Here is an 18,670-nt window from a genome sequence, read left to right as displayed (position 1 = left end):
TCACACTCCCGGCTGGGAAACGCATACCCCCGGAACCATTGCTTCCCACAGCCCTCCCTCCACCTACAGTCACCAGCCCAACGAAGCGCCCTCCACACCGCAGCGGTGGAAGAAGGGCCTTAGCACACCCAGCGAGCCGTGACCTGACTCCGGCCGTGCCCAACACGTAGCCTCTGCGGAAGGATGCATAGACCCGGGCCCGTTTGAGCAGGGCGCATTGTTTCCACCCGGCGCGCTTTTGAACCCGGAGCCGCCGGGCGGCCGGTGAGTTCCGGGCCGTGCTGGCGGCGGCGGCTGCCGCGCAGGTACCGCGGGGCGGGGAGCGGGGGGCGCTCCGTGTGGGGAAACCGCTAACGGCGGCGGTGTCGGGGCGGAGGTGGCCCCACGAGTGGTCTCGGTGCCCGAGGGGTGGGAGGGTGCGCGTGGGTGGGGAGCGGCAACTGCCCCGGCGCCGGGGTCCTGCGGAGACCGCTCTCCGCTTTCGTGCCGCACCTTTGTTAGCGCTCGCGGTCACTTGTGCCGTTGCGTGTGCCAAACTTCGTGCTCTTTGGTTTCATGGAGTTACAGAATGGTTTGGGTTGGAAGGGACCTTACAGATAATTTAGTCCAACCGCCCTGCCGTGAGCAGGGCACCTTCCCGAGCCCAGGTTGCTCCGAGCCCGTCCAGCCTGGCCTTGGACGCTTCCAGGGGTGGGGCAGCCGCAGCTTCTCTGGGCAACCTGCTCCAAGTGCCTCACCACCCTTATAGTGAAGAATTTCTTCCTTATCTCTAATCTAAACTTACCCTCTTCCAGTTTAAAGCCACTACCCCTCATTCTATCAGTACCTACCCTTGTCAAAAGTCCCTCTCCAGCTTTCTTATCGGCCCCCTTGAGGTACTGGAAGACCGCTATCAGGTCTCCCCGGAGCCTCCTCTTCTCCAGGCTGAACAGCCCCAACTCTCTCAGCCTGTCCTCATAGGAGAGGTGCTCCAGCCCTCTGATCATCTTTGTGGCCTCCTCTGGACCTTCTCCAACCGGTCCATGTCCTTCTTGTGTTGGGGGCTCCAGAGCTGAATGCAGTTCTGCAGGTGGGGTCTCATGAGTTTAATGTGTTCAGATAAATCGGTCATGTGAAAATGAAAGAAAACTAAAACTCTGTAAGCTTCTGCATTAGCTTAGTATATTGTAAATAGTATCATTAATAAATTCATAATCTGGTTACAGTATATTTCCAATGAAGTACATTGTGGGTTTTTTTACCGACATTTTTCTTTAGTTAGGGCAGCATTAGAAACTTTGTGGTGGTGTTTATTTGAAAATAGAAGTTGAATGGGAAGTCTTAAGATGACAAAGATACTTTCCTTTTACAAAAATGCTAAGGCTTATGGGTGATATGTGTGACGGGATGAGTTTTTACTGACCAAATGTAACGGGACAGTTTCTTTCCAGTATCCCATAGGAAACTTACCTCTGAATTTCAGCTTAATTTTTTTTTTTTTTTTTTTTGGTGTTTAAACAGACTAAAGCAATTTTGAAAGTCTAACCCAATCCACTTGAGTATCTTCATTTATAGCTTTCAGCCAGAGGTCAAGTTCATTTTTGGCTGGGGCCTGTTTTCAGCACTGTAATATAAGTAGTAACCACTTGTTGCAATTATTGAAGTACAGTCCCTCAAAGTTATATTTATTTGGTAAGAGGTTTCAATTTACTGCTACGAACTTCAATTTACTGGTTTTGAATTGAATTGTTAGTTTTCCTGAAACGATACTTAATTTTTCCTTGACATTGCCTAAATGAAATACTGTTTTAATAAATGGAGCTGTACTATTAAAAAAATTTAATTTTTCCTTGCTATTAGTTGCTGTCACAAACTTCAGATAAAGGCAAAATATCCTCTAGAGGGAGATCTTTTTGTTTTTATGTGCTAAAATGTTAGTCATCTTGTTCCAGTTAAACTGCTGGATCACTTACCTTGGAAAGGATCTGTGTTGGTGAATGTATATGTCTTAATAGGAACCTGTCTTCCGGATCTGTGCTTGGAAGTTTTGTTACGGAATACAGACCATAGCCTGTAAATGTGACACTTCTGTACGTTAAAGAAACTTGTTTTAATTCAAATAGATCTAATTCTGAAGTTAAATGAGTAATCTTTACAAAGTTCCAGTGTAGTACTCCCGCAGTAGTATTTGTAGGACTGTGTGGCATTTGTTTGTGGCATCAATTCTGCAAATGCTTACGTAGATGCTGATTTTCATACAGCTTTCTCATTTTTATCAAGATGCTTTTGAGGGCAGTTTCTTCACTGACCTAAACCAAGAATTTCAGCAGCTGATCTGAAAGTGTTGTGGGTTAAATCACTTTAGCGTGATGCATGCTAACAGCTGGGCAAAAAAGGAAAGCAGAAATAAAATGTTCAATTTAATCAGTCTTGGCAGTTGAAGGATAGCAGTAATTTTGACTATAAACAGCAGGAGTTAAAAGATTATTTTTGCAGGCACATCAAGTGTTTGTATGTGGTTAACCCTATAATCCACATGCTCTGTCTAAATTTTTGGGAAAAGCTTGGTGAGATTGTTATGGTGGTGACTTATTCGGCATGTTACATACACAGTCTCAGCGTGAGATTTCTTTCTTATAGACACTTTGAAAAAGTTTATTCCACAGTAAACAAGGCATCTGTGCTCTTATTTTTCTGTAAGTAAATGGAAACAGTGAATTCAATGTAGCTTCTGGCATAAGCCTGTTGTGTAAAACTAAAGGCTGTGTGGAACTTGCTCTGTGGATATAGCTGGAAAATTTCCTCATACTGCAAGACTACTGAATGGGTCAAAAATGTACTTACTTTTTTAGTTGCTAGTTGAACTCATTTGTACTTCTTTAAAGTAATCTCTACTGTTACACTGACTTCAAGTAGTTGTGGCATTTATATTCTTATAAAAGTACATACCAAAACACTGCATGATTAGTAACCCTCTTTTGTGTGTGTGTGTGTGGGGAAGGGCTACTGCTAGTAAGGTTACAGTGATTTGCAGTACTTACCTTGCAAGTTTGTTTTCCTTTTCATGCTCATTTTCGTTGCTTTGTGGTATGCAAATGCATTAAATGTCTGCAATGCATTAAAAATGTATCAAAGTGCTTGGAGGCAAATGGTGTTGCATAATTGAATGTACAGATGTGTTATAATAAAGGAATAAATTCCAATAATAAACAGGAATAAAAGTTACGGTTTTTTTTTTAAAGAAAAGGATATTTATATCCTTAAGTTACTCAGGTTGTAGACTCTGTAATAAATTATGCTCTGAATAATCAATTCTTTATTGTAGATCATCATTTTGGAGGATTCCAGCACTGAGATTTCTGGAGTCTGCTGTGTCTAGCCATAATGAGTTTGTCACTGGTTGCTTATGATGATTCGGACTCTGAGACAGAAACTGAAAAGACTGAAGTCCCCAATAATTCTAGCAGACAAACAAGCCTTCCAAGTTCTTCAGTGGATCGTTTTCAATACTTTGCACGTGGTAGTTCGGGTACAAAATCTACATATGAAATGCAGCCTGCTGTGAACACTGCCAGTTGTGGCACAAGCACTGTTTCTGAAGATCCCCCCAAGCATTATGCACAGAACAATAACACTGATTTGACGTCTCCTTATTGTAGGAGAGTGTACTCTGGCCATAATGCATTATGTATGCCCTACAAAAACTATGAACAGACATCAAGCTCTTCAACAAACTCTGGAAATGGTATTTCCCAGAAGAGACTACATAAAGACGATATTGCTGCCATAAAAGGAATTAGACCATATATCCCTAAAAGACTGCGTCAAGAAAATTCCAGTATGCCTGAAAAAAAAGAATCTGATCAGAGAGATAGCTCAGATTGTGATGTTAAGCTAGGCATCTCAGGAGAGCAGACTTTGAGAAAGGTCTCTGAATTAATTAAGCCATATTTGGGATCCAAATATAAATTAACTGAAGTCCCCAAAAGCTTAACATTTTACATATCTAAACACAGCGGCCCTGTTAATGAAATCCAGTGGTGTCCTGTACGAGAACAAAGTCACATGCTTCTCTCGGCTTCTATGGACAAAACAGTCAAGGTAATGTAAAACAAGATGCTTTGTGGACCACTCATCAAACTTAAAAACACTGTATTAAATAATGGTCTTCTGGGAATAACATCCTTCTTGTGTGTGTCTAACAGTTCCACAGTGTTCAGAATTCGAGGAGATGCTTTGACGTACAAGATCCTATTACGAACTTGCAGCTTAATCCTTCACTATACCTAAAGTTAGTTCCATTAGTTTGGAATGTGGTGGTGGTTTTTTTTTGTGGTGGTTTTTTTTTTTTTTTTTTTTTTGTATTAGACATGTCAGTGTCTTAGATCTTAACATCAGAAGTTAAATTTCTACTTGATCATTTCTCGTAATCTGTATTAATGTTAGTTTTTCATTATTTCTTACTTTAATGTCACAATGACCATAAGTGCTATGGTCTGGATACAGATTTTGCCTTAAGTTGTTAAACAACTGACCACTGACACTGGAATAATATTTTGAGGAACTTTGCCCTTCTGACAAGCTGAAGTGACTACTGCTGGAGGAGGTATGTCAGGTCAGATGGATTTTTCGTCTGAACTAGCATGGCAGGTCGTGCATCACAGAAAGGTGTCCTGTCATAATCTAAGGAGTCTTCTCACTTTAAGTTTGTTTCAAGGGCTAATTGCTTGGTACTTGAAGTGTATTATCCTTCTAGCTTTGGTGAAATTGCCTTCAGTTCTTTGTTTGTTAATTTAGTCAGTCCAATGAGTCTTACTTTTATTTTAATAATGAGTCCTTAGAACATTTTATGTGCATGCTTACCCAGATATAGGGCTAATGCCACCTCTGTGTTCAAATAATAGTCTTCCGAAGTGGGTTTACACAGGAACATAGTATTGATAAGAGCACACAGAAAGAATCCTTTTGGTGGAAGGCATGCTTTATTTTATCTAGCCTGTATTTAACATAGTAGGTACAATTATTTTAAAACTTGGTTCTAAAATTTAGGGCTTTAAGTAAATCTTACTAAGTGAAGATGCGAGAACATCACCCTTTGTATCAGCATACTTCTAAAATGAAAGGAAAGGAGGGAACTTTGAATTTGAATTCTGATTTCATGTAAGAAAAAATATTCTTAAATTCTCTTATTAAAATTGAGATTTTTAAAAAATCTTTTGCTCTTTAATTTGTAGTGGAGAATTGAGTTTCATTTAGTTTGGCTTTTGTATGATTTTTCTTATATTAGAATTTTTAATCTTTCCTTTCCTCTTTCCCCAATTTTGTCATGGGGCCTTGTGAAATTTGTGCTGATTTTATGTCTTTGAAGTAGTGATGTTTTGAATCTCAGACAGAGTTTTTGCTTTTTTCTTCTAGTGTCTGTTAAAGCACTGGTGCTCACAGAAGAGAAAACCTCAGATCTGTAGCATGAATAAAACTTACTCCTCTCAGTTGCTTATCTTTTATTCTTTTAAGTTATAGCAACTTCACTGCTTCTGTAGTTACCATAACCTATCTCACCATCCAAGTCTGAATACTTTGAACTGTGAGTAATTCCTCCTTCATCTTCTTTCCCAAGCATTTTTTACATCTTTGTCTTAAAGATTAAATGGAGGAAAAAAGTACCTTTGTTTTTCTTTCAAGTGTTCTTGAATATATTGGATAAGTTAAATCTTGGTTGCCACTTGAAGAACAGACTTAGTAGGAAAAGACTACGATATGCAAAAAGTGCTGATGGATGTTTTTGGTAAGCAGCAATTTAAATTTGCGTTGTACAAAACTATATGTACCTCTGACTTAATGGATTTGACTTTTTGTCTTAAACTGTTGCACCATATGCTTAATGTTTGTTTACTATCCCAGAGCCTCGTTTTACTGATGAGTGAAATTATGGATGTGTTAAATTTTGTAAAAGAGCCTAAAATGAAAGTTGTTATTGCAATCTAAAAATATTAAAAATGTAAATAATAGCCTGTCTGTTTTGTCTTCTAAGCAGAAAGAAAGATTACTTTATTTTCTAAAGCAGTGTTACCACCTCTGATTGGAAGCAGCCTTTAACAGTAAGGCTGTTTTTTAAAGAAATGTAATTACTTTAGGTTTTAGGTACCCCAAACCATGGAAATTCCATGTAAATAGACGATGTTAATGTTGGCAACACTAAAGAGCATGCGAGTCTAAAACATTAATAAAGTAATAATGTAACTGTTACAAAGTATATTAAAACACAGTTTCGGATGTTGGCAGGTAGCCTGTAGTGAAATACCTATGAATGCTTCTTACTGTTCTTTCTTAATGAAATTGGAATCTGTAAAGGTGTGAGCAGTAGTAGCTTCAAAGTTTGCACCGTTACACAAGCACCTTTCAGGCCAGTAGAGGGCACAGTTAGATTAAGTATTGACTTGATGTTTTCACTAACTTTCTAGCATCACAAGCCCATAAATCTCTAATGACTATGACAGCAATAATTTTTCTTCTGGGGATTTTTTGGCTGTCTACCATTGTCTGAAGTTCTCAGTTTTCTGCTATAAGCATAAACCAACTGATTGAAAATACAGATGCAGATGTACTATTTTTTTTTTTTATCCTATACCTTCCCACAGCTTACCTTTTTTGTTGTTTTCTTACGAAAACACCTGCTTGGAATTGCTAGTTTAAATCCAAGCTGTGGAAGCATGCCCTTTTCCCTTTAATGGGAATATGCAGACACTCAGGATGTTTGTACTCTTTGAACATCTGACTTGGGCAAAACTCAAAGCACAATTACAAGCCTGAAATCCCTGTATGATCAGAGAGAGTAGACAATCCAAAGCCTCAAAACTCTATACTTGATAATGTGAATAACTGTGAATATTTGTATGTGTAAATATTTTGGATTCAGTCCTTATATACAGCCTATACATTAATATATTTGTCTTTTGAAGGGTCCAATATTAGTGGAGACTTCTCAGAACCGAGAGCTCTGTCTAAGCAGATCTGACTGTGGTAGTTTAAGTTGTGCTTATATAAAAAGATCTGTAGTCATATGTAATTTTTATAGTATTTAGCCAGTTTTGCATCTTTTTCATGTGCTTGGGTATTTTTCTGTTAAATTTTTCATCACAAGCTAAGAATTTCCCTTTCTGGGAAAGGATTTTTTTTTTTTTTTTTTGTCATAGAAAATGAATAAATACTTGGTTTAGTTATCTTAATTTAGTGATCTTAATTTTTTTATTCCCATCTAAATTATGATGATTAAATAATCTATACCACACAGTGATATATCTGGAATGTATATATAGAACTGATTATGTGTTTGGTTGTTTTTTTTTTTTTTTTTTTTTTACTTCTTAAGTGTATGTAGTATCCTGTTTAAATCAGAAGAAAAGAATAGTCTTCCTTTTATATTCTCCTGGTTTAACCAATATGCACGTTACCATCTTCTTTATGAATCGGTGTAGGTCATAATAAAATGTTGGCAAAATGAGTTGATGCTTTCAGTTTGTGTTGGTTGAAGAACAGCCTAGTTTCAGGAAAGATTGACTGAAGTGGTTTGTATAAATATCTTGCATATTTAGGAAGGAATGCACTGGTTGAGAAAATTTAATATTTTTCATTAGAATCATAGAATGGTTAGGGTTGGAAGGGACCTTTAAAGATCATCTAGTCCAACTTCCCTGCAAGGAGCAGGGATATCTCCAACCAGATCAGGTTGCTCAGATCCCCATCCAACCTGGCCTTGAACGTTTCCAGGGATGGGGGATCCAACACCTCTTTCAGCAACCTGCTCCAGTGTTCCACCACTCTCATTGTAAAATTTTTTTTTCCTTATATCCAGTCTGAATCTACCTTCCTCTATTTAAAACCATTACCCCTTGTCCTATCACAGCAGGCCCTGCTGAAGAGTTTCTCCCATGGCTGCATTTAAAAAAACCCACCAAGCACTTATCAAGTGGTACGGTTGAAAAAAGTCAATTATCACCTCAGGGGTGTAAGAGTAACACTTCTACCAGCAGAGGGGGTCATCAGCATCTTAGAAAGGGTGGGTAACTAAACTGTGTCTTTAAAGACTGAAAGACTTCAATGTTTGCCTCCATGTTGTGCGTTGAAAGACCAAAATTAAGAATTTATGCGTGTGTTGCAAAGTGTGTAAGAAAATTTCATAGATACCTGGCAGTAAGATAGAACCTCGTATGCGAAATGATACATATTACAGATTACTTACCCACAGTTCTTCAAATCTGAAGCATTAACAGAAGAATATTTCATGCTAAATTTAAAATTTGAAAGGAATGGGGAAAAAAAAAAAAGCTTGGATTTTGGCTTTGGCAAGTCTTTTGCCCCATATTTTCTTAAAATTTTGAGCTTGCCCTTTGGAGAAGGTGGCTGATAGTACTTCCAGCCTAGGTAGCTGGAGAAACGGGCATGAAGCTTGATTCAAGTTAGGGAAAGTATGGCTGGAAGCTCTTACTGTGGCAGTGCTGCTCTTCACTGTTACATTCCAGCTCTATTACCAATGGCTTATGTTTCTAGTTTAAGTGTGTATTTTATCGATGGTGAAACATGATTGTCTGAACTGATTAAATCTGTTTTCTTTGGATAACACTTCTTCTCTACCTTCTGTTTGAATAGCTGCTGTAAATGGAATTTAGGCTACTACTGCCATTTTTGGTTTTGCCTACTTAAACACTGAAATAGTGTTGGTGAGTTTAATATCTCATCTAGTATTTTTTGCTTAAATTTTGAGACTCTGTATTGTTATTAATGGTCCCTATTTTCCATAGTGTGGATATCCAACACTTTCTGAACATCGGACCTTGTTTAGGTATTTCTGGTCTAGAATTAGAAATATAGAATCCAAAATCATGGTTTACCATTGGATACAGCTGTTTGCCTTAGGTAGCAGAGTAGATAAAAAGTTGTCTCTTGAAAGGGAGACATTGCAGAAACCACTATACTGCATTCACGTTGTTAGTGTCTTTTATTTGGAAGACCTTGTAATTACATAGAGCTACAGAGATGGAAGCATTTTCACTCGTTACTGGTACTGGACTTAGCTTCCTAACAACATCATAACTTCAAGCCTCCCATACCATTATTCTGTATTTCCTATTTTGTCTTAAAATTAACTCAAGGTAACATCTGCATATAGTGATCCGTAAAGTTCTGTGTTCCTGGTTTTCTATTTAGAGCATCACAACAGGTATTCTATTTGTTTCAAAGTATTTATTAATTTTCAGCACTTTCACCCTCCGTTGATGAACAGGATCAAGGAAAAAAAAATACTATGATTCTTCTGTATGCAATTGTCTATTAATAGCACTTTAATGGGATGACTTGTATTATAACACATTGTTGGAAGTTTTCCTTATGCATTTTTTTCCCTGCTTACCTAGTTGAACTGTATGTCCATTTACTCACAGCTCAATCTATACAAGGAAAATAAAAGTTTTTAAAATTAGTTTAATAATGTCAGCCTGTTGAACAGACGTGTTTGCCTACTTCTCATGATTAAGAACACAAGGACAGCCGTACTGGTTCAGACCAAGGCTCTGTCTAGCCCAGTGGTCAGTATCTAGTAGGGCCCTAAAGAAAAAGAGCAAGTCAAAGGTTTATGGTGCCTTTAAGTCCTCTTCTGGTCTCTGTTTGTTTTCAAGTCAGCGATTTCCGAGCTCTGAAGTAGTTAATCTTTGTAACTTTGTACCTCAAGAGATCTCTTCCAGATACTTCTTCAGTCTTATGAGACTCTCTTGCGATCATTAGATCTAGGCTGGTATATTACTCATACTGGTCAAATTTAGTGTATAGATTTTGCTTCCTGGAGTGTATCAAGTACTACAAGAAATACCATTTTTATTCATATTTTCAAAACCTTTTACTCTTTTGTGGTTGTGTGTTCGTTAGGAGAAATATAGCATAGTAGTATATTCCAGGAATTTGTTATTCTTGATCCTGTTGTATTGGACTGAAAGCGATGGATCATGATAGCCTCCATTCATCTGTATAATGTGTGTAGCACTGACGGTAGCAATATAAATTTCCTAGATACTGCCATTACTCTGCCTCAGAGCAACGAACTCTAATGTTTCTGTTTTCAACCATTCTGCACACAATTCACTTGAAATAGGCAGTGTTTCTTGTTGTTCTGTCACATGCGTGTCTGTTTATGAAGGAATGAATTTAAGCTGCCAGCATATTTCCTATAAACTCATGCGTAGCTGTCAGATCACTATAGCCTTGTCACTGCTAGACTAGATTCAAACTGTTCCCTAAGCAGTATTAGGTATCGTGCTGCTAGTACCCCAAATATTGCAAATCTTAGTTTAATTTTTAATATCTAATTAACTGTATTTTAATAACTAATTAACTGCTCCTTTAACTGTAGCTGATACATAAGATGAGAATTTGGGGAGTCATCCTGTTGAATACGTATATTCCACTTTAATTGAAATGTTTTTTAAAAAGATCTCTGTGATGTTGGTACACTTTTAATATTGTATTTTAAAATGACAAGAAGTTCTCCCCATTATCTTGGAAGCGGCAAGGAAATGCTCATATTCTGGAGATTGTGTGCTGCTTACCTAGATGTATAAAAAAAGCATTGTTGTTTCTTGTTGAAGAGCCTATTGTTGAAGAGGCTACTAAATAGGCTATTCTGAAATACTGAAGCAGACTTTTCTCTATGATGCCTTGTTCTGACCTTTTTCTCTTGTCTGTTTAGAACTACGTATATTTTTATACAAGGACTTTAAGCTTGCCAATTATTAAGTTGGAAGTACACTTACTATTTGATAGATATATGCATAGTAATACCAGTTTCCTGAGTGCTGAAAGGGCTTCTTTGTATATCTTGATCTTTTTCTAACAAAATTGTTTCATACGCTTCAATGAGAAGTATTCTCCATAATGCTTATTTTGTAAGAAAAGGAACGTCATGCAGGAAGGAATGTGCTTGACCATCAATGAAACGTACTGACTGTGCCTATGCCTAGATGATAATAAGGTCAGGATGTAATAGCTAGCTCTCATACCCTTGTTTTGCGAAAGCCATTTACACAAGTCAGCAAAGAGCAGTTCATGAAGGTGGTGGATTTTGATCTCTCCATGTCAAAGCTATGTGTAGGTAAGGGTTGTTTCACATTTTGTATGTTAATACATAGATACTCTTAGAGATCACTGTTAACATAGAGATTTTTTTTTTGGTAATTATTTTCTTGTTTCCAGCAATGCTGTTGTCAAGGAAACAGAACTCCTTGTAATGCCTTTGTTCACTTTCTCAGAATCCACAGCTGGAGATGACTTGTATAGTTTTTATTATGGTCTTAGTAGTTGACACAGTCTTGTACCTCAAAGGAATTTTTCAAAGGAGTATGTTTCTTTGAGTATAAATAGCACCATCCTGATCTCTGTACTGTTTGATAGGCTGTATTTTCTTTCCTTCTTCGCTAACAAGAACTAAATTCAGTGCTGCTTTGGGATAGAATTTATCTTAACAGTTGTATGAAAACTGACATTTAAAAAAAAAAGGGGGGCAAAAATGCAGTGAATGAAATGCAGCTTCTGGGTTAGGTTTTCAGTTCTGTAAGGGCATTGTTTTTTCTTTACACTTGGAAATGTCTCCTGAATTAGGATCTCCTTAAAAAATACTAGAGTAGTACCCCGAGTGGTCTTGCAAAGCATTTTTGACTGCTTTATGGCCATGTTAGGGGGTGTGGCTGTGGGGGAGAAGATGGATATTTCATGGCACAGCTAATATATCTGTGTTTCCCCCCGAAACTGGGAATTAAAGAAAAAGAAAATAAAATTCTTCCAAGAACAGTAGAGTTAATGGAGCGCGGCTCTATCTTGAGGCTGACTTGTTGTGGATCCTCTTCCATTTCTCTCTCCTTTGGGTCTTCTGCAGTGTCTTTCCCTTTTATTCAGCTGCTTAGCTTGATTAAGTCTTGAGGGAAAAATACTGAGAAAATACTCTGTGAAATTTGTTTCTCATTGACCAATCAGTGCAAAGTGGCCACAGGTGAGATGTGTGCAGGACATGGTTGTTGTGACAGTGTTATTTCACAAACCTTTATTTCTGCAGAAATCCAAAAGGATGGAGAGTGAGTTTTGGATATCCTTAATAAAGATGTGGAAGAAAGGATTTTGTTTCCTCATGTTACCTGAAAAGAGTTTTGGTTACTTATGTTATTACTTACAGAAATATTAAGTGTTTATCTGACTTTTCTTAGAAACTCATCTGCCCTGAATGGCTGCGTTCTGCACTTCCTTTCTACTGAGAATTCTCCCAGCTAGTTACTAAATGTCTCTTAAGTAGCCTCCAGCAAAGAAATAAGCAACCTTGTCCTCCCCTTAGTATAGCCAGCCTACTAGGGAAGAAAAAGTCAGGACTAGAGATGTCAGTGAAGTAGTGTCTCTAATGGAGCTTAACTGATAATGTCATAAGTGAAGCCCTCCAATTATGTGTAGGATCTCTGTGGGCAGCTGCTGCGGAGTCTAACGTTAGAACATCACCTGAGATGGGAGAAATGTGTGGTGGTGTTCTCCTCCTCCTGGGTGCTTCAGTAGGATTGCTGGTGAAAAAGCCAGGATTTTGGTGCTTGGAAAAAATTGAGCTAGAGTAGTTTTAAATTCTGAAGTTACTGTAATACATTATGGGAGTATCTCAGGTTTTTTTAACAGTTGAGAAATTCTGAATGTTTTTGCTAGAAGACTAGCTTTATAGATGCTTCTCACATACTGCTGTATATTAAATAAAAAAATCTGTTAACAAAGCTACAAGGCATCTTATGACTTCTATTCCTTACTCTTGGTCTGTCGATGTTGTCAAGGAAACAAATTTTTGAGAAGCTTTGCTCTACTTTTTCACATTCTGTAGAGAGATTACTTGTGTAGGATTTATTCAGCATCAGGAGTGGAAAAAATTTGCCTGAAGTTTCTATCCTTTTCAGTATGTTCATGTCCTTGGTTTTTTTTTTAAGCAGTTTTTATTTTTAGTATGTGTGAAATGGCTGTATCTTTAAGGTCATATCAGTGAATGTGCTAAAGATTGTTGACGTTTGATCTTTAGATGAAGCCTGATAGAAAGAACTTTAATGACATTTTGCTATATACTTATGCTATAAAGACAACTGTTAGTTACAGATTCCCTTTAATGTAAAGGGGAAAGAAGCATTAATAAACCCCTTGTTCTTTAGAGAAGTTGCTTTACGACTATGGATCTAATGACTCACCGTCCTTTATTATACATACCATGTTTCGTTGCAGTAATCCTCCCTCTTCAAAGATGAAGTGTTTTGTGGCTAGCCTGGCACTGCGTTTCATTTCTCTCCCAGTACGTACGTGCTGGCTGACAGGCTGGTTAGGGTATTGTAACTGAGCTTTCCCTTCAATGTGCTTGTGGAGGCTTTTTACTTATTTATTAATTTAAATAAAACTGCTGATTTTCTTCGAGGACACATCTAAAAATATAGTCATAGAAACTTCTACCTTTGTCAAACATTTCAGTTGGTTAATGGATTAAAGATATTGGGCATGACAGATAGCAAAGACTGCATATGCTTATGTGTTACGTGTGTGCCAACTGTGTAACACCTCGCTTTCTGAAATCAGATTTTGAAATTCATCTTGTTCTCTAGTTTTCTTATCTTTTTTTTCAGATTATAATTTCCTCATTAAAAGATTTTTTTCCTCATTCTGAACATTGTGACTAGTGGCTGGAATTGTATATTGTTTTATACTGAGGAAGGAACACAGCTGGTTCTCTGTGGAAAGGATAGCAGTTAGGGATGCAGGTGGTTAGGGATGACATAGTCATTATAAACATTTTAAAGCTTGGCAAATATGTCATTGTTATCACTATGTTAACAATGCAAAAAAAAATATTTATGTAGTTCAATCCTGCTTTGCTTGCTAGTATTGAAATAGTACTGGTTATGAATGTCCTTGTTGCCTGCAAAACACATAGCTGCTTGACATAATTAATAGCTTATTTTCATAATTAAATATCTAGTTCTTGTCCTGTTTAAGACTGGGTTCTGTCACTGACACCAGTGGGTTTAGGATTGCATCTATGTTTTTGGGAATAATAAATTTATTTTTTAGTTGAACGAATTAAGAGCTGTTAAGAAAATGTTACTTGCCCAGGCTGACTGATGAATGAATGCAAGATTCATGAAAGCTCAGGTTTTCAGGTAGCTGTTCTAAATCACTGTGTACTGCCCCTCATGGTTAGAAACTACTTCGAATCAGTGTGTGCAATAAGGCTGAAATAACTACTTCTTAAAATAAGAAAGCTACCTTGTTACTGTTGAAGATGGGACAGAATTTGCCCATAAACTTGGATTAGGTTATTTATTACAGACAGAAATTTGTCCTTAAGTACAACTGTTGACCGTTGTGTTTAGAGCTGTTGCAGCAATGTGTTACTCTGTGCTATCACACAAACACTGCTGGTCGTGCAGCTGCTTGCAGTGTGTCCAGCTGTGTTCTGCTGCAGAGCAGCCACCGCGCACCTGAGGGCTGGGCCAGTGGAGCTTGTCCGTAGTCATTGTCCGTCTGTATCAGATCTCCCAGTGGATAATGTGCAAGGAGGAGACAGCCTAACTTGCTCCTTTTAATTTGTTGTGTTTGTGCTTGTTTGTTTTATTGACTGTATAAATAGAAGAGATGTTTATCTGATTTTTTGTATGTACATATGTCAGTATAAAGCTGTAAAGCATGAGTGGCCTTAGCTGATTCACAATTTTATATTAAAAAGGTGTGGTAATATTCAAATACAGTACAAATAGATATGTTTTGAATTTTGATAGCCATTGTTTAACTGATGCGTAAGGAAAAAAAAAGCTTGAACAACTTAAAAGAGTTGGTCAGTGTTGGTTTTCGGCTTCCTGTTTTCAGAAATAAGTTGTCGGTCAATCGCAAATAGATACACAGTGTTTCCGAAGGTGGGGTGTACAGCTGCTAAGACTGTACTTATGTTCTGAGTAGAACAATGTTTCTTGCTCTAGTAGTAGATGTTCAAAATCTGTGGGATGCAAGTATCTGTGGGATACATTTTTGTGAACGTATCTATCCAATCCTTCGTTACATGTGGGAATTCAGGACGCTTACCACAATTTGCCTTCAAAGTGCTACAAGTCTGAAATGGAGGTGTTTAACAATTGTGAGGAATCCCCACTTTTAATAGAGTATAAATTTATGTGACTTGGGGAAGTGATTGATGCTGGTGAATATGATACATAGAGGTGGAGGGAAAATCAGATTATTTAATAAATGGCTATAGCAATTTAGCTAATTATCTCCTGGGGAGTTGTAATACAATTGAACTTCTTCTCTTTTGCCTGCTGGTAAGATGTTGATTGCTTAAGTGGTTTTTTTTTGGGCACAAATACTTACTACAAGTAACCAGTACTGTGGTTGTGTTTTCAAGTGTTCTGAAATGTTTATGTCATTCTTAACACACTGCTTTTATACTGTAAAGTCAATGAGAAACTGCCAAATTTATGCCACAGTATTCTTCTCCCTATAGGTTCAGCAGTAGAAAATTTAGTGGTTTTAAAGTAATTCTTAATAACTACCTGTCATTATATATTGTTTTCTCTTGAATTATTTGAATACATGCATCAAACTGCTCTGCTTTAACCATGCCATCCCAAATATGCCTAATACTATATGAAGTAGATAATTACATGAAATAAATTTTTGTGTGTTCTTCTCAAGCCAAAATTTTCATATATGTAGTGTGCAGCTGGGGTACGGATTTAAGTATCTTTGCTGTACTTGGCTTTGCCTTCTGCTAAAATAATTCTGATTTTTCATGGTGTACAACAAACCATAGCTTAAATCACTAACTGATTTATAAGTATATTGTAACTTCTTTTCATTTCTTCATTTTCCAGGAACTTACTATTTGAGGTATATCCACAAGGTTAGCCATATTACAATGATTAGTCACAAAACACTTAAAGGTTAACTGCAAAATAGGTGGGAATTCTTCCCTTTATTTTGATGTGTGTGGGAATTACTTCTCTTGCACTATCTGGCATGAATGTACAGTTGCTATTTTGTAGGTACAAAAAAACCCTAGTCACGCTCATAGCTTTTTTAGCTGGCTGAAAATGTGATCTGTGTGAGCATCTTCCTTGGAGTCAGTGGCTTATGGAGAATATGTGATTTCCTTCAGGTGTGATTATCCCAGAATCTTTCTGCACAATAAAGAACACACTACATCAAAAGATGACATTCAGTGGCAGAAACACTTTGCTACTGAGAAGGACAGAGTTGCTGATAACCAATGATTTTCAGTATCCTTTATTCTATATATATACATTTATTTACAAATTGCCTTTTTTATGAGCTTTACTTGTAATGTAAAGTTTGCCTGTCTTCAGAGTGAAAAATATATATTTTTTTTAATAGATGGTTCTCTGCTTTCTTTTTATCATTTCCTTGGCATCTTGCCTTGTTCAGCATTTGATAAGCATACCTCTTTTGCAAATAGTGAGAATTAGCTAAAAAAAAGATTTATTGATACAGATGAAGTCTTTGATTGTATGAATTTTACTGTTTGGTTTGCTTTGCCTCAACTGTTCTTGTAACTCTTATTCAGTATTTTGGCTGAGAATTTCTGATGTTTTGTTTGGACTGCCTAATACATAGGGTGTTAAATTCTGGGCTCTTTTAATAACGAATCTCTGCAGTAATTCAGAGAATACTTAATTTGTTTTTAAAATGGTTGAGAAAATAGCATGTGTAATCTGTGTGTTGGGTTATGATGTATATTATCTAATACCATCATACTATCTCTGTAGAGCAGATTAATCCAGCTGAAAAACGTTGTTTTTTTTTTTTTCTCTTAATTTGTTGTAAATTCAGTGATGAGCATCCAAACCATAAACATTTATCCCCTGAAGTGCCAAAAGGCATTATCTTGTCATACTTCCACAGAAATAAGAGAACAATGCTAACAACATAGTTTTGCTTCTTATTTATTCCCTCTGTTCCCTGGTTGTATTGTTCTGAAAAGCAGTACTCCTTGGAGAGTGCCCAGCTGCTCTGGGGAGGGTTAAAATCCGCAGTAGCTATGAGGACATGGGCCATAGCAGTTGGCCTTCAGTTAGCGGCTCTTGGGCCGACCTGGCTTGCTTTAGTACTAACCTTTTACATTCAGTACAGTGTAATATAACCTCCCCCTGCCCATTTTATTCTGCTGACCACTTTATTTGGGAACAGAAGTAGTTCTCATGAAAATTTTTGAAAGTGACTATTACTGAATTTTGACTGTAAAAAAGTGTTTCAACAGTATTTTTGGTGTTCTTGCCCAGAATAAAGAGAGGGACAAGAAAGAGCTATACTTGGTTTTACTCCTCCACTGCATTTCTTTTTTTTTTTTTTTTTTTTTTTTGTAAGCCTGAGTAGGTTGCTTTTTCCTGAAATATGCGGTGAGCACTGTTGGAAAACTGCGGTTGTGGTTTTATTGACTAGTTTGGTTGAAGATTACTTTTATCTGAACTTACGTCTATAGGAGGAGTGTGGCAACATGGCCTTAATTCTCACTGTTTTTCACTTCTAGAGACTTTATAAACATTTTTTTTCTTGCTTTCTCAGTCCATTTACAGCTGGGGAATAGGTGGATAACATGTAGACCTCTTGATGAAGTTCTTCACAAACCTGGAATTGGGAGTCTTGAGATGTATGTGCTGTTTGGGGTCAGGTACTGCTCTTTCTCTGATGGGGGAAGGATGACATCCTCCCCAGCAGAGTCCAGCTAGCTGCTGTTATAAGCAGGGTACAGACTCAGGGGTTAATGACCTGCAGCACGGAGTGTCTCGCCCTTCTCTGTTCTCTGGGCAGTGGGCACTGCCGGTGCTTGCGATGGACCTTTGAAACAGAACACTAAGTGTGCACTTATGCAGGTAGGCAGCAGCAGGAACTGTCTTTTAGACAAGGTCAGGAGTTTCTCGGCACTATGCGCTATTAGAATATTTGATTTTTCTTTTTTTAGAAAGATTTCACCTTATTTTTCTCTCCAAATGTAAGTCTTGACAAAACTTTCATCAGGAAATTTTTCGGGAGAGACTTTTCAGATATAGAATAAAACTGCTAGTCAAACTGGGTTGAGAGATACAGACCAGTAGGACATCCTTACAGCATATAATTATTCACACTGTTATTTTGACTGATTAAAAATCCTCTGTGTCAAATAATTGTAAAGCAATAGAGTAAACTTAATCTATTGTACTTTTGAATGCTGCCTGAATGTTTCTTCTCCATCTTGGAGCACATTATTCCTTAATCTCTTTTCTAGTGGAAAGAACCTTTCTTTACTCTTAAAAGAATAAAGGATAAAATACCAAGGCATGACTGTTTTGACACCCTGTTCTTGGGGTCAGCTTTTCCTATTGTCAGGGTTTATTTCTCCAAGAAGTCTTAATCAAGACCAAGATCAGTGTTGAAGATCAAAGCCTCCTTCCTTCTGTGAAGACAGTAATGGTTATAACTTTTTTCCCAACAGAATCATGTAAATACATTTTCTTATTTTTCACGTTTTTACATTATACATTGTGTTTCATCCCTGTAATTTGGTTGATTTTTTTTTTTCTTTTTGTAATTAATTGGGCTTAGCTGTAAACAAGATTGAAGAAAGTATACAACCCAATGTGCATAGTATCCTTAGTAC

General features: G+C 37.4%; 1 protein-coding gene across 2 annotated transcripts in view; it reads left to right on the top strand.

Moving 5' to 3' along the window:
- Positions 1-260: 260 nt before the first annotated feature.
- The window catches only part of WDR25 (WD repeat domain 25), a 71,845-nt gene continuing 53,435 nt past the window's right edge, over positions 261-18,670 (top strand). Inside the window, exons 1-2 of one of the 2 annotated variants that reach the window (XM_086749950.1) lie at positions 261-305; positions 3,305-4,080. In XM_086749950.1, the coding sequence (XP_086606076.1) occupies positions 3,364-4,080 (717 nt within the window). In that variant the 5' untranslated portion in view covers positions 261-305; positions 3,305-3,363. Of the gene's footprint in view, positions 306-1,838; positions 1,973-3,304; positions 4,081-18,670 lie in introns of those variants that run through there. The other variant, XM_086749951.1, reaches the window with a different exon arrangement.

This window comes from Chlamydotis macqueenii, chromosome 5 (assembly GCF_036417535.1).
Source record: "Chlamydotis macqueenii isolate bChlMac1 chromosome 5, bChlMac1.mat, whole genome shotgun sequence".
Taxonomy (NCBI): Eukaryota; Metazoa; Chordata; class Aves; order Otidiformes; family Otididae; genus Chlamydotis; species Chlamydotis macqueenii.
The sequence above is the reverse complement of the archived record's forward strand: the minus strand, read 5'-3'. Positions and strand labels throughout refer to the sequence as shown.